Genomic DNA, 16,731 nt, shown 5'->3' with positions numbered 1-16,731 from the left:
GGTTGTTGGTGCCAGACGGGCCGGTCTGAGTATTTCACAATCTGCTTAGTTACTGGGATTTTCACACACAACCATTTCTAGGGTTTACAAAGAATGGTGTGAAAAGGGAAAAGCATCCAGTATGCGGCAGTCCTGTGGGCGAAAATGCCTTGTTGATGCTAGAGGTCAGAGGAGAATGGGCCGACTGATTCAAGCTGATAGAAGAGCAACTTTGACTGAAATAACCACTCGTTACAACCGAGGTATGCAGCTAAGCATTTGTGAAGCCACAACACGCACAACCTTGAGGCGGATGGGCTACAACAGCAGAAGACCCCACCGGGTACCACTCATCTCCACTACAAATAGGAAAAAGAGGCTACAATTTGCAAGAGCTCACCAAAATTGGACCGTTGAAGACTGGAAAAATGTTTCCTGGTCTGATGAGTCTGGATTTCTGTTGAGACATTCAGATGGTAGAGTCAGAATTTGGCGTAAACAGAATGAGAACATGGATCCATCATGCCTTGTTACCACTGCGCAGGCTGGTGGTGGTGGTGTAATGGTGTGGGGGATGTTTTCTTGGCACACTTTAGGCACCTTAGTGCCAATTGGGCATCGTTTAAATGCCACGGCCTACCTGAGCATTGTTTCTGACCATGTCCATCCCTTTATGGCCACCATGTACCCATCCTCTGATGGCTACTTCCAGCAGGATAATGCACCATGTCACAAAGCTTGAATCATTTCAAATTGGTTTCTTGAACATGACAATGAGTTCACTGTACTAAAATGGCCCCCACAGTCACCAGATCTCAACCCAATAGAGCATCTTTGGGATGTGGTGGAACGGGAGCTTCGTGCCCTGGATGTGCATCCCACAAATCTCCATCAACTGCAAGATGCTATCCTATCAATATGGGCCAACATTTCTAAAGAATGCTTTCAGCACCTTGTTGAATCAATGCCACGTAGAATTAAGGCAGTTCTGAAGGCGAAAGGGGGTCAAACACAGTATTAGTATGGTGTTCCTAATAATCCTTTAGGTGAGTGTATATATATATTATTAAAACTGTTTGTTCTGGTCCAGCTGGTCTCTGCAGTGCCGATGGAGGCCAAGCTCGTCAAACTGGAAGTTCATCCCAAAGCTCATCTCGAGGTCGGTCAGGCGCAGTGTGTGTTTCCTCACGCGATCGACTCGGGATCTGAAGCGCTTTTAACCAGGAAGCTGCAGAATCTTGAGCTCCAGAATAAAGCTGTGTCCAGCATCAGTGTGTCCCCGGATCCGTCGTGTTTACTGACTCCACCCAACACACCGCAACACCTGGAGCTCCAGACGCGCGAGGAAGGTGCGCGAGACGTACAGTCCAACCAAACATTATTCAGACACCGACATTTTTTTTTTCACTAGTGTGTGCAGGACTCTATAGTTCATTTATGTAAGTGAGGAGAGCAGAATAAAGTAAACTGTGACACATTATACCCAAATATTATATTATACCCTTCATACAGTGTGGAATTTATACAAATTTGGGACCAAAAATGATTGGGACACTTTGAGCTGATCATGTTTTGCTGAAGTGTTTTTTCTTTAATTGCTAATGCACCTTTTTACAGCACAGACTGAACAACATGAAGCATTGCTTGGTGATTGGTTGAGCTAAACTGGTATTATCTAATTGTGTAGTTAAATTTAACAGCTGACAGATATTCAACATAATTCATGTGTGAGAGTCTAACAGAAGGACGGACAAAACCAGTCAAATATCAACTGAGTTCTTGTCAGATTTTATTACCATTTTCTAAACTATAGCGAATAAACTGATAATGTGAGAAATGTGTCTGAATACATTTTGGTTTGACTGTATATGCATAAACGTTATGCATGTAAGCTTTATGGAAGCAGAATGTTTAAAACAAAAGCATGTGTGTGTGTGTGTGTGTGTATGTAGATGCGAGTGAAGAGTGTGAGAATGGAGAGGAAGAGGAAGATGTGTTTGTGCTGGAGCTGCAGAGATCAGCGTGTGCTTTGGGTCTGATGTTGGTCGACGGACAGGTGAGTGGATCCCTGGGAAATTTGAAATCATTATTGTGTTAATAATCTTGAATCAGAATCAGTTCCTCTTGCAGCATCTCTTCTCTGATGATGTGGGCGGGGCTATAACCTGTCACTCACATGAGATCAGCCAATAGCAAACCAAAACCATCCAATAAATTCCCCACGGACAAAATCAAGCCCCGCCCACATTCGTTCTTGTTCCAGAAGAGTTTCCCTCGATATACGACCTATACGACACAATAGAGAGTAAAAGCGCCAGTAAACACGTCATCAGAGAAGAGAAGAGATTAAGTTATTCTGGTTCAAGATTAAGAGATGAATTTAAAACAATAATGAGGTGCACTGGTAAATTACTATGGTAAAAAAAAATTAACCATTTTGATTTCATGGCGACTTTAAGACGGAAGTAATTTTGTTCTAATATGCAAAAAGCAATGTATTTGACTAATATTCATTTAGGGACTTTTCTCAGGATATATTGAAATATGAAGTTAATTGTGTTTACTTAATAATAATTATTTGGAATATCATGAAGTTACTTCAATTACAATAAATCCTTTGTCCTTTCTGTAACAAACAATATTATTAATAGAATATTCTAGTTTCCTTACAGCGCAATAGCATCACCATGTGGTTAAAGATGGAATATTTTTAGTTCTCTGATTATTTACACACTGCACAAATATAATGTATTTTCTTGTTTTCCAGCAGAAACATCTTGACATTCATAAATCAAGATACATTTACTGGAGAAACAAAATCACTGAAGATATTAAGTTTGGTTTTATGAAAAATATGTCATAATGAAGTGAGTTTGTGCTTAAAACAAGAACAAATATCTGCTAATGGAGTCCAAATATAATCTTAATTCAAAGGCAAAACTAGATTATTTGATTATTTGGTCTCCATTGGCAGATATTTGTTCTTGTTTTAAGCTCAAAATCACTTCATTATGACACATTTTTAACTTAATATCTTCAGTCATTTTGATTCTCCGTAAATGTATCTTGATTTAAGAATGTTGAGATATTTGTGCTGGAAAACAAGATAAAAATACTAAGCAAATACATATTTTCTGCAGTGCAACATCGCATGGAACTTATTAAGAAACAAAGACTTTGTTGGAATGAAGCTGTTGATGTGTTTTCATACAGAATCATATGGAAGCTTGTTTCCGCCACAGAATAAAACATTTTAAAAGATAATTGCGACTTTTTATCCCACAATTCGCAATTGAGGGAAATAAACTCGCAATTCTGACTTTATTTCTCGCAATTGCGACTTTATGTCATGTAATTCTCCCAATTGCGTGTTATAAAGTCAGAATTGCGAGATATAAACATGCAATTCTGAGAAAAAAAATCAGAATTCGAGTTTATTTCTCGCAATTGCGAATTGTGAAATAAAAAATCGCAATTATCTTTTTTATTTATTTTTCTCTGGCGGAAACAAGCTTCCATAGAATCTAAAATACTGGAATAACAATTATTTGTTTTACGCAGGAAACACCGTTTCCCGTCAGTGGGATTTACATCCGGTCAGTTGTTCCCGATTCTCCGGCTGCTTTATCCCGGAGACTGAGAGAAGGCGATCGGATACTCGCAGTGAACGGACTGAGTCTGGCGGGACTCGACTATCAGACGTGAGCAGGATTACAGCCCATCTGAACATATTATGATAATATGTTACTAAATAACAGATTTAAGCGAATAACATTTCTTCTTCTCTACTTCTAGTTCCCTGGAGCTCATTCAGATGTCAGGAGACAACCCTCGGCTACTGGTTGCCAGATCTCACAGCGCTACATAAGAAACAGGGACAAAATCTGCTTAACCCTGAATAGTGGATCTATTGTGCCCTTGTGTTTCTGTTTTCCTGCTTGAATGTTGATTATTTTCCTTATATTCTCCATTGTTGCGGCTCCTCTCTTCCCAGTCTGTTAGTATCATCAGAGAATGTCTAATAAGAAGAGAACTGTCACTCGCAGTAAACTTCCGGCTTCTGAACTGGTTGCAGTTCCACTCTGGCTCCATATGAGGGCGCTCACAGGACGAGTGCAGAATGAATGGAGGTCTATGGAGATATACCCCTCAAAATCCACTTTTCTCAGGATATCATTTTTTGTCTAGTAATTTGAACGTTGTATTCGAAAGGAGATGCAAAGAAATTACACATTGCTGGGTGTTACATTTTTTAGTGTCACTCATTTGCTTTAAAAAGTCTTTTAAAATATCAATGAAGTCATACACATCGTTCCACCAGAGATACTGCTTTACGGCAATCCTTCAGTCACTTTGGTGCTTTCGCGCTCTGCACTTTCTTATCTCTCGACAACACCGCTGACACAGGTAAATACACGTGCTAGACGAGTTTTTGTTTTGTTGTTTTAAAAGACCATGCCGAAAATACACACACATTCTGGTCCCGGATGCCACGATGCCATCAAGCGGTATCTCTGGTCGTAACAGTCCTTCACTGACCAATCAGCGTTCATTAGCAGAATGCTAGCGTGTAATGGGCAACAACAACTCAACCTGTAAGAAATCGAAAGGACATAAGTACTCATTAATTCAACTTTCGACCTATAAACCATGTTGAACTTGCAAAATCTACAATCAAATCTGAGATTTCTCAACGGCAATCGGGTGAAAGCGACACATTTAGCCGTCTAGCTCCATAGACTCCCATTCATTTTGCACTAATTGGTCAGCTGGAGGAGTGTGTTGTGATTGGTTGAGCGCTTCGAGTGTGTTTGGGAAATGTCCCGCCCCTTAACATAACCGCCAGTTTAACAAACTACTAACTAACTCAACCAGGCCCCGCCCCTTTATTAATTATTGAAATAAGGAATATTGTGACGTGTTCATTCCCGGAAGAAACTCAAGACTAAAATGGAGGCGTTTCATTTTTAAAACATCTGGTTTTATATGTACAGGTCCCTTTTTATTATCATCTCAATTGTGTAATCTTTGCATTTTAATTGAATTTTGTTATTAAAAATATGTGCATGATTAGAATAATAAATGTATAAGACTACATCTTAATTTATTGCATGATGTATGAAATAAATGGTTGGCTGCTTAGTTTTAGTTTGAGTAACTAAAATGCTATATTGTGTCTCTCGTGCCAAATTTATACGACTCTTTATTACATGCATAAAAAGTCCATATATAAAACATAAAACATGCATTTTTAGCCTTTTTTAACAGCGGGGACAAACAAGTCTATATGCTCAAAAAAGGTCTGGCTATCAATAACTTTATATTGTTAAAACTTCATGGTTTCAGACAATGGACCACCTGGGTTATTTTATAAATTATAATATCTAAAAGACTTTATGCTTCACTGTAGCAAATACAGTCAAACAAAAATATATTCAGACTCCTTCAACATTTCTCATATTATCACAGTTTATTCGCTATAGTTTAGAAAATGGTAATAAAATCTGACAAGAACTCAGTTGATATTTGACTGGTTTTGTCCGTCCTTCTGTTAGACTCTCACACATGAATTATGTTGAATATCTGTCAGCTGTTAAATTTAACTACACAATTAGATAATACCAGTTTAGCTCAACTAATCACCAAGCAATGCTTCATGTTGTTCAGTCTGTGGTGTAAAAAGCTGCATTAGCAATTAACCTCTAAGTTGTGTCAACACCCCCCCACCACCCAAAATATTTTTTTCCTATAAAATCACTATAAAATGAAAGCTATATATCTAACCAAGTTGTGTTCCAAATTTAAAGTTGATATCACAAAAATTGAAGTTCCCATGAGATTTTGTTTAGGTGTAATACCAAAAATAGCCACCAGGTGCCATTGAATTTAATTGTATGCATTCTGCCGTAACAAATTAAAAAATTTCTATTCAAATATCACTTCTGTCACTAAATATGGAACCTTGAGACTCAGACCTTTCTGACAATATGTGTTTTTATTAAGATTAGAAAAGGTTTTGATAATAAATTATGGAAGATGATGCCAACAAGGGGAGGAGCCTAATAAAAGAATTTAGAGTACAGTTTCTATGGTAACGCAACGTCCAATTTCAAAACAGTTTTCACAGGATGAATTCTGAGCTCGTAAACTTTCAAATGATACCTAATACCGATAGCGGGACACCGCTTTTTCTGTAAGAAAAAACACAAGCATTATCAGCTCAAAGTGTCTGAATCATTTTTGGTCCCAAATTTTAATAAATTTTACTGGTAGTCACTGTATGAACAATTTTTGGGTATCACAGTTTACTTAATTCTGCAATCCTCACAATACATACATGAACTAGGCCTACAGTGTTCTGCACACACTAGTAAAGAAATATCAAACATTATATCTGGTGTCTGAATAATGTTCAGTTTGAGTGTAGAATTGCAGTGGGTTAGAAAACAACTGTTTGCACACTAGCAGGGAATCAGGAGCATGTTGAACTTATGCACTTATTGCGAAAGAGATGTGTTGATTATTACACGAAGGTTCAGGAACAACGTCACGCGGATCGCGTGAGTTCTCGCGGGATTACAGGCTCTACATCAGCTCTCAGCTGTAACTTGTGTTTATTATTCTTCGTTTGCTTCAGAAAATGACAGAGGCAGAACTGTACTCGGTTTATAAAGGTCTGTACGTGCCGACGCATTTACACCCTCCTGAAAGCCTGAAATACTGTGAGGAGTTCACTTTCCGTCCAGATGACATTCTGATCGTCACTTATCCCAAATCTGGTGAGTTTGCAGAGTTTTACCTTTATATTATTGCATTAACATAATATAGGATTATCATTCTGGCAAATTGTACCAGAATGATAATCCTATATTATGTAACAGAGTACATTTACTGGTGAGTTTGAAGAGTTCTACTTCTTTCTTTTTTTTTTAACAAGAACCACATAATAAACTGTACACTTAAAGAGAATCGCAATTATATTCATGTCGCATTCATAATAGCATTAAAGAAATGGGAGGGGCTACATAGGGGATAATTTACAAGAAATTACCAAGAGAAAAGGATGGAGTTTTATCATTCTATGGTGCAGATTACTGTAAAAGCGTCACTGACGTCAAATAAAAGAATGAGGTGTAAATTAAGTTTGGTATCTCACTGTATCTATTTAAAGTCCCCCTGTATTCATTATTTTATCCCTTAAACATCTTTGATCACCAAACTGACATATTTAAACGTTTTTTCATCTTCATGTCTTAAAATATCTTGAATGTAACTCCACACTCTTGCCTCATTTAGTATACGCGGTTCTATGAATATGCAAATGAGCCCCGCCTCCACTCACTCACTCACTCAGAGATCCACTGGTTGACGATCACACGTTGATCTGATTGGTTACAAGGTAGTTTGTGACGTCAGAAACACCAGCGATTTCAAAGCGTGTTTTTGAGGCTGTCTTTGGTTCACTGCAGTTTTAAGGAGAAAATACTCAGCAATGCTGTCGACTTATGAATTTACACATGGTTTGTCTGAAAGGATATTCAAAACACCACATAGACATACAAACAACATTAAACGCTGGATTTTCAACACAGGGGGACTTATCATACAAATTTGAATGTAAATGACATTAACGTATATTTCAGTTTATTATAAATGTTGTGTGCATTATGCAGTATTATTTAACTCTATATTTCATGAAACTAAAGAAGTACTTAAGTCCAACTAAGTATATTCTTTTGAAGCATGTTATTCCTGTACTTCTTTTCAGAAGTATTTGCTTTCAGAAAAATTAGTTATAATTGCAAGCTAAATTTAAATTTTTATCAAGTGGGTCAATGTCATATAAGAATCAATAATGAATAAACAAAAGAAAGCATCTAGTTTTAAATGCATGTGTGATTGGTATGCTACTCATTGTTGGTTGCAAGTGATTTTGAAAGATGTTTATACCATGTGTCAATGTGTTTGCGTAAACTCAGGATCATGTCACTGACCCGAGGTTTGCTCAATGTTCTCAGGCACCACATGGATGCAGGAGGTCGTGCCCTTGATAGTGAGCGAGGGCGATCTGACGCCGGTGCTGACGGTGCCGAACTGGGACCGAGTGCCGTGGCTGGAGGAACACCGGGCGATGCAACTCAGTTTACACCAGAGACCGTCTCCTCGCATCTTTGCTACTCACTTTCATCACACGATGATGAACGAGTCTTACTTCAAAATAAAGCCCAGGGTAACAACAACGTTCAGATGCACTTCATAAATCATAAATCATGTGCATCATCTTCTGCATGCTTTGCTCTGTGCTTCAGGTTCTGTATGTCATGCGTAACCCGAAAGACGTGTTCACGTCCTCGTATCACTACTACGGAATGGCCTCATACCTGGTGAACCCGGGAACTCAAGACGAGTTCATGGAGAAGTTCCTCGATGGAAACGGTAGGATTTCAGATCTCGTATATGTGACTATGAATATCGTAAACTGTAAAAACTGGTCTAGATTTGATGTTCTGTTCAGTCCTCATGTAATTTGAGTGGATAGATTTATAATGGCAACTTAATATGTCCTAATATTGCGAATTTGCAGTCTTTCTTCATTCCTCTTTCTGCTGTTTTAAAAGTGTGATTTCTTTTCTCCACAGTCATGTTTGGTTCCTGGTTTGATCATGTGAAAGGTTGGCTTAATGCTGAAGACCAGGAACCCATACTGTACGTTTTCTATGAGGAGATGATCACTGTAAGTATCTTCTTCATGTCACGGGTTGGTTTAAAGCAGGAGAACAGAGGCAACGATCTAAATGCAGCTGTCTTTTATTAAAGTCCCCCTGTAGTCAATAATTGTATCCCTTAAAACTCATCTTCGATCACCAAAGTGACAAATTTAAACGTTTTTTCCTTGAATTTTGAATTTACATTCCTTGAAAATATCTTGAATGTAACTCGACACCCTCGCCTCATTTAGTATGCGCGGTTCTATGTATACATGCAAATGAGCCCCGCCTCCACTCACTCACTCACTCAGAGTTCCACTGGTTGACGATCACACGTTGATCTGATTGGTTACAAGGTAGTTTGTGACGTCAGAAACACCAGCGATTTCAAAGCGTGTTTTTGAGACTGTCTTTGGTTCACTGCAGTTTTAAGGAGAAAATACTCAGCAATGCTGTCGACTTATGAATTTACACATGGTTTGTCTTAAAGCGTATTAAAAACACCACATAGACATATAAACAACATTAAAAACTTTAACCAAAAACAAAACACTCTGGAACAAGATGAACTCAATGACAAGAACAGACAAACTGGACTAAAGAGTGGGGTATAAATGCACAGGATAACAAAAAACAGGTAAACAATGTAATCAGTAACCATAGCAACCAAACAGATGCTGATCAGAAGCTGGCGCTGCGTCTGAAATAAAATGCTTCGCTGCTATATAGCATATGAAAAACTGTACGCCAAAGTAAAGTGTCTGTTGTTTGCAAACTTCACAATCTCGCTGGAAGAAGTCGCTCATCCCGGCACTTTTTGCCTTTTCTTTGAATTCGGACATACTTCTTTTGTCACATACTGTTTTTCGCTTACTATATTGTAGGGAAGTATGCGATGTCAGACGCATTCTATAGGGGGAATAGAATATATTTTGACTTAAAAGTCCTCAGAGCAGAAGATAAATGTGGCACTTCACAGCAGGATGGAATATGCAGGATGAGTTTATTAGTTTATTTTTATTACACCTGTCAGAGTTCATGGATCTCTGTAATCTTCAGATAACAGTCAAGCAGGTTTGGGGCGAGTAACTCCAGAGCGAGACTTGTAATCGTAACACCTTTAATCTTATTATTTATTCCCAGGTTAGGTGAAGTAAGTGGAAAACACTGACGACTTAGTCAGAAGAGTCACGTTTTTGCTCAAGCTCATAAAACAGTAAAAATCGAAGCCTCGGTAGGCAGTTTCTGTAATCGAGAAAATCTAATGTTTACAATTCTTTTCATATTAATGTAAAACTGTGGAGGTAAATAAACCAGATTTCAGTGAAAGGTGTGAGCAGCTTCTAAAAGACTCAGAATAAACTCATGTGTCGTTTATAGGCCTCTCAGTTTATTAGGGTATAAGCAGTTGTAAAATTGTTTTCCAAGGTCTTTTTCAAGGTCTCTCTGACGCAATCTCTGCTTTCTCATGTCCTTCAACCTCACTGAACTTGGTCGAAATATCCAAAGTAGGTTAAGGTTAAGGTTCTTCCATACGTCCGCTTTTCCCATATCTCAAAATAGAGTATAGAACAAACAAACGAGGCGGAGTGGATTTTCATTCTGTTTTTCATACAGTAAAATACTGATATCCTTGTGAAAATGCATCATGATTTCCAACTTGTGATCATTCAAATGTTCGGTCAGGATTTGAAAGGATCCGTGGAGAAAATCGCACAGTTTCTTGGGAAATCTCTGAGTCCGGACGTGACGGAGAAGATCGCCGAACACTGCGTTTTCAAGAACATGAAGCAAAATAAAATGTCCAACCTTTCTCTGGTTCCAGAGGAATTCATGAACCAGAAGAAATCAGAATTCCTGAGGAAAGGTAATTCTTCTTAAAATCATTGGCAGAAATGGAGAACAAAGTGACAATACACTCTTTCATGCTTCAGAAGTTGCAAAAGCACCAAAAATAGTGTTATAAAAGTGTGTGTGGAGTCATTTTTCGGTGAATTATCCAAAGCGTTTCACTTGATTATTATTTGACGGTAAGAGTTACTGTAATCTTGTCTTGTTTTCTTCATCAGGAATCGCAGGCGACTGGAAGAATCATTTCAACGAGGCTCAAGAGCAGCGATTTGATGCTGTATACAAAGACAAAATGAAAGATGTGAACTTCAAATTTCTGTGGGACTGAAAAAATGCATGTTTAATCTTACCTGCTTTTAATAACAACAGACAGGCCCTTAACAGACATTTTTCATATCATTGTTTTTTTTTAAAAGACAATAAAAAATTAACAGTAATTGTTATTTGTGTGACATTTCCATTTTATTTGAATTTTGTGATTCAAAATAAGCTTTTTAATTTATTGCAGAATGTATGAAATAAATGGTTGGCTTAGTTTTATATGGTTTATTTGTTCATCTCTCAATAATCATTGTATTGCATTGCATTGTATGTTTTAAAACGACGGAGCATAAACCTAAGAATTTAAATATCATCTTACTAAGACATTATTGGTAGATATTGATTTTATATGTATTTTATGTAAGTATCTGCTTATAAAGATCTCATTGATTTGCATTACAAGCATCAAATTTTATCATTTTTTTTTGGTCCATTTAAATATCAGCATCTGTAGCATTTTTGCTCAGTTTGAGTCTCTGAATTAAACTGAGCCATAATCTCACAATATCAGACTATACAAGCCATAAAAGCCTGATGCATTAAAACATAAACCACATTTGCAAACTTGTTTTTGTTAGCTAGGCTACATGGACATAATCTCAGTATCCATATACTTTAACTTAAATATAATTTCAGTGCACTTTTTACACCTCTGATTAACTGTATAAAAGCCCTTTGAGCTTCACTCCGGCCAATAAACAACTACAGAACGGTTAACATTTTCAGTAAGTGTCAAGAGCATGAAGTCTCGCACACTAAAATAAATAATTATGACATGCATTTGCTTCCAAACTCTTCCAAAAAAGCACCGTTTACTATGATTACATGACGTCCAGTGACTCACCAGTCGCCATCAGGAACAACATCTACTATGGCAAGCAGTTTTGACTTTTATTCATTTCCAGGATATGACTTCATATCAACAATTCAGTTTTCACTTGTTAAAATGTAAATTCTTGATATCAACAATAATGTCATCACTCACAAAAACACGAATACTTGATATCAAGAATTAAGTAGTAAAATTTTTTATTTCTTCGAGTGATGACGTCATTGCTGATATCAAGAATTAACATTTTTACTAGTGGAAATGTAATTCCTAATATCAAAAATTGCCATTGTTACTAGTAAAAATCACAATTTCTTAAATCAAGAATTCAATTTTAACTAGAAAAAAAATCGTATTTCTGTGAGTGATGACGGCATTATTTATATCAATAATTAAAACATTTTACTAGTAGAAATGTAATTCCTAATGTCAAAAATTGCCATTGCTAATAGTAAAAATCCCAATTTCTGATATCAAGAATTCAATTTTAACTAGTGAAAATTCGTATTTCTCCAAGTGATGACGTCATTGTTTATTTCAAGAATGAAATTTTTTACTAGTGAAAATGTAATTCCTTATATCAAAAAATCGCCATTGTTACTAGTAAAAATCCAATTTCTGATATCAAGAATTAGATTTTAACTAGAAATTATTTTTTTATTTTTTCTTCAGCAAGTGCTGTGTCAAAATACCAAGAAATCACATTTTTGCTATTGGTAATGTAATTCCTAATGTCAAACATCGCCATTGATACTAGTAAAAATCCAATTTCTGATATCAAGAATTATTAACTAGTGAAAATTCAATTGTTAGTAGGAAAAATCTATATCCTGGGGCTGAATAAAACGAAAGCGGCTTGCCATCTGCGGATCGCGTGAGTTCTCGCGGGATTACAGGCTCTACATCAGCTCTCAGCTGTAACTTGTGTTTATTATTCTTCGTTTGCTTCAGAAAATGACAGAGGCAGAACTGTACTCGGTTTATAAAGGTCTGTACGTGCCGACGCATTTACACCCTCCTGAAAGCCTGAAATACTGTGAGGAGTTCACTTTCCGTCCAGATGACATTCTGATCGTCACTTATCCCAAATCTGGTGAGTTTGCAGAGTTTTACTTTTTTATTATTGCATTAACATAATATAACTATCATTCTGGAAAAGCGTCATTTAGCAGATAGTAGCCCACTGTAAATTTGTAATGCCGTGTGTTTGTTGTGTAGTTCGTTAAACCTGCAACAATTCTGGTTAAAACTTTGTAGTGTGCTTGTTTTTCTTCTCAGGGTCACATCATAAATATCGGGTTTACTCATTTAGCCTACTGTATGTTAACAAATACTATGCAGAATTTACTACTGGGTTATTCTTTTAAGTTGCGGCAGAAAGACAATCGATTGCCCATAATGCTGTCTAGGTAGGCAGCTCACTACACACACACACACACACACGCACGCACGCTATTTCAGGACAAAACCTGCTCTGGACTGGAATGTTTGTTATGTAGAAACATGGCTGTGCATGTTAATTACAAACTTAGCATTTGCTATATGAGTCGAAGGTTGGATCTGAAAACACACACTTCCCCACTGTATAGTGTAAAGCCCGGCTCGATCGGCCCAAAGAAGGTTTTTCGGTCAGCTGGTGAAGGTCTCTGCGCGTTCCCGTCTTTCCGCGTGACAAAGTAATTTGATTAAATTATATACATTTTCTTGTATGCATTAACTCGTTATTTCATCTGACTCCACAAATGAAAAAGGTTTTAATGATATATCTACATCATTAAGTGTGTGTGAATGTTTGACCATTATTTTTGAACTCTTTACTTAAAATAATGTCCGAGTCGATTAGAAAAAAATCAAATGTTTACAATTTATTATGTCAGGTAAATGCAGTGGCGGAGCCAGGATTGGGTGGCCAGGCAAGGGCCAGCAAAGAGTCTGGGGTGGCATATAAATCTTAATTATTTTAACATAAAAATTAGTTTAAATAATGTATTGGACTGTTTTAGTGCCTTCCTACACAACTGAATACAGTTCATTTGTACTTAATTGTAATTGAGATAGTAGTGAATTAGGAATCATGGATACTGAGTGAATTTGATCTTTTTTATTATTATTAGCTACTGACTACCTCCAGGCATATTAATAAAGAGTACACACACTATAGCTAAAGTTCAACTTGCTCAGTTAGCTTGGTTCTGGTTCTCCAAACCCCCAACATTGTTGCACCTTCATGGATGAGACATGCAGATAACTACTGTAGTTCGAAGATTATTTAACCTTCATTGAATTTCATATAATCAATTAACTCTTCAACTTTCTATATTAGTTGTCAAAATAAAGAATCTAAACTGCAAGAATGTGAACAAGGCGGAAGTAAACAGCAATACCAGAATGTAAAATTAGTTATTTTATGGATTTAAAAAAATGATAAATTTTTGTTTTTCCTTTACAAATTAACGCAAAATTACCGCCTATATTCTAATAGCCAACAAATGCACAGTGCTCACATTTATTTGAACATTAAAAAAAATCACATAGCCTATCAGTTTGTGCCTTAAATTGTGATTTCACATGGCAGAATATTTTAGTCGAAGACATATATGACGCATATATAAGGCTGGACGATTTTGGCTAAAATCATAATCGCGATTAATCGAACAAGTTACCTCGCTTACAATTATTGAACGATTATTTAAAATAAATTATTTCTCATATGTCACTGGCAAGGCTTATACTGTAAATATTCACGGTTATTTTTTTAAATGAAAGAATGCATAATCCTATCTTTGTGATTCTAAAATAAGGAAACACACAGATAGCTTTTAATGCTTACTTATTAAATATTTCAAACAATTGAATCAAACAAAGCATACAATAATTGAAATAAAAACGTCTTATAAAAAAGTAATTAAGTTTTAATGTAAAAAGAAAGTTTCCTAAAAATGTAGAAAATAGTTATTTTTGTAAACAAAATAAATTATTGTAAATATTGCCATCTTAAAGGTAAAATATAACTTGTATAAAACTAAAAAAACTAATCCTTTTCATATTGTGTAGCATTTGTAAATGCTTGTGTTATGGAAACCTGCTTTGTGGAGTGGAGGCACGTGTTGCTGGGCGTTTGTCAGTCTCTCTCTGTTTTCGCGTGTTTCTTTGGTACGAGCGGCTCCTGTTGCTGAGTCGACTCAGTGTTTGAGTTCCCTTTCACACAGAGATTCCGGAAAATACACGGATAAAGTGGCCCGGGATTTGACCCGGGTTCGTTTGACTTTGCTTCATTCACACTGCCAGTGATTTTCCGGAATCAAGAGAGTGCGTTCACACAGACACACACAACCCGCAAAGACACCTGACATGTCCCAGCGGCGTCTATAATTTGCTTATGAGCTGCGATTTCTCTCGAGAAGCCACGCTTGTGCATTTTTTCTCTGATTCGATCATAAACTAGCGCATTACGAACCGTTTCACGCTGGCGAACGATCCCGGCTTAGCGCCATCATTACGACACGGCATTCATTACGGCTTTTGTTCACAAAGCGCGCGTTCCGGGACTGAACACGGCAATGTTACTATGTCCCCAACCTGGCATCAATCCCGGGTCGTGTTTGCGTTCACAGAAGGTGTTTGTTCTGGCAATTTCCCGTGATCAACGCGCCGTGTGAAAGGGGCTCATGTTGCTTCAATGTCGCAGACTGGACGGGGCTGAGTTACGTGAATACACACGCGGTAATATGTTTTAAGGGGAAAGTACATAAACACACAGTGGGCGGAAATATTAATAGGATTAAAAAACCGAAATAACCGACATGGTAAAATTACGTCGGTTCTAGGCTCTGAATTTCGGTTTCGATTATTTTTCGATTAATCATCCAGCCCTACGCATATATAACAAATACATGCATGCATGTTGATTATTTCATGAGTTAGCTAACTGACGACAGAATTACTGCTACAGCACGCCACATTGCGCGTGATGTGCAAGTACATAGGCTACAACCGCTGTCAGGACAGGAAAGTTAGTTTTACTGACATTTGTTGACCTTACAACATCTCATCTTACCGCAGATAGCCTAACGTTACTGATTCAGGACAACGCGTTTTCTCCGCATCTGACAGAAGTGTCACAAGCTTTCACACAGATCTTTCAAAATAAAAGTAGAATCAGAAAAAAAAAAGAGAATTACGTTGTTGTTTCTTTGATGTCGTGCGTTATTCAGTAATGGCGGCGGAGAAAGATGCGAGCGAAGTCATTCAGTCCGTTGTGGCAACGCTGCCGAATATCAAGAAGTTAAAGCCGGAGCAAGAACCTCCCCACGGGGTTCGGGAAAAGTTTGATTTTCCAGCTTGCTCCGTTAGTGGTGAATGAGTTGGCTAAGGCGAACGCTAGGCATACGTCATGACCAGACGTTAGCGATTGGTTATGGCAGATCCAGAGTGACTCTGTGCAGATCCAATAGTTTTAGACTGCAATAGAGTACCAGCCTACAAGGAAGTTAACGCTTGTCGATGAAGCGGTGCCAGACTCTATGTACAAATGAAATGAAATGTATGAGAGTCTGGTGGGACCAGGCTACCTTCTGAGAGCATGAGGCCATATGCCTGGAAGACACACCTCCTATGTATGTGAATTATTTCTAAACTCTTAAATGCCTTATTACCTTTTGGTTTACTTCTTTGAGAATGAGAGCTTCGTACCAGTCACACTGAGACATTTCAAATGATATCAAACATGTGTGATACTGTATGATAATTATTCACATCAGGCCCGGATTGGCCATCTGGCAATTCTGGCACATGCCAGAAGGGCCGGTGTTATTTTCTATTGTTTTGGGCCGAGCTGACCACGTTGCTCTCCTTGATCATTTCAAATTCAATTCACCGCTACTTTTTCCCATGCTTTTTCCCTCTTCCTCGCTATGTTCCTCGCGCTCGCGCTCGCGCCCGCGCCGCTCCTACCGTCTTCTTCTTCTTCTTCTTCTTCTTCTTCTTCGATAGTAGCCTAAGCTACTGTCTGTATACTGCCACCTGCTTTACTGGAGGTCTAGC

The 16,731-nt window shown here is 37.6% G+C and overlaps 3 protein-coding genes across 3 annotated transcripts in view; all 3 read left to right on the top strand.

Annotated features, from left to right (window-relative positions):
- LOC143737937 (ras-associating and dilute domain-containing protein-like) overlaps positions 1–5,221 on the top strand; it is a 41,602-nt gene extending 36,381 nt beyond the window's left edge. Inside the window, exons 13-16 of the mRNA XM_077229742.1 lie at positions 1,070–1,328; positions 1,932–2,035; positions 3,541–3,680; positions 3,775–5,221. Coding sequence (XP_077085857.1) covers positions 1,070–1,328; positions 1,932–2,035; positions 3,541–3,680; positions 3,775–3,847 — 576 coding nt within the window. The 3' untranslated portion in view covers positions 3,848–5,221. The remainder of the gene's footprint in view (positions 1–1,069; positions 1,329–1,931; positions 2,036–3,540; positions 3,681–3,774) is intronic.
- Positions 5,222–6,530: 1,309 nt separating this feature from the next.
- On the top strand, positions 6,531–10,975 carry LOC143737932 (sulfotransferase 2B1-like). Its single transcript, XM_077229734.1, has 6 exons — positions 6,531–6,758; positions 7,998–8,209; positions 8,289–8,415; positions 8,619–8,713; positions 10,374–10,554; positions 10,757–10,975. The coding sequence occupies exons 1-6, from the start codon at positions 6,620–6,622 to the stop codon at positions 10,864–10,866; spliced, it is 864 nt and encodes a 287-aa protein (XP_077085849.1). The 5' UTR covers positions 6,531–6,619; the 3' UTR covers positions 10,867–10,975.
- A 522-nt stretch (positions 10,976–11,497) lies between these two features.
- The window catches only part of LOC143737938 (sulfotransferase 2B1-like), a 13,129-nt gene continuing 7,895 nt past the window's right edge, over positions 11,498–16,731 (top strand). The window contains exons 1-2 of the mRNA XM_077229743.1: positions 11,498–11,584; positions 12,640–12,781. Of these exons, the coding sequence (XP_077085858.1) occupies positions 12,643–12,781 (139 nt within the window). The 5' untranslated portion in view covers positions 11,498–11,584; positions 12,640–12,642. The remainder of the gene's footprint in view (positions 11,585–12,639; positions 12,782–16,731) is intronic.

This window comes from Siphateles boraxobius, unplaced genomic scaffold, assembly GCF_051911475.1.
Source record: "Siphateles boraxobius isolate OS27281-9 unplaced genomic scaffold, OSU_SipBor_1 131, whole genome shotgun sequence".
NCBI lineage: Eukaryota > Metazoa > Chordata > Actinopteri > Cypriniformes > Leuciscidae > Siphateles > Siphateles boraxobius.
The sequence above is the reverse complement of the archived record's forward strand: the minus strand, read 5'-3'. Positions and strand labels throughout refer to the sequence as shown.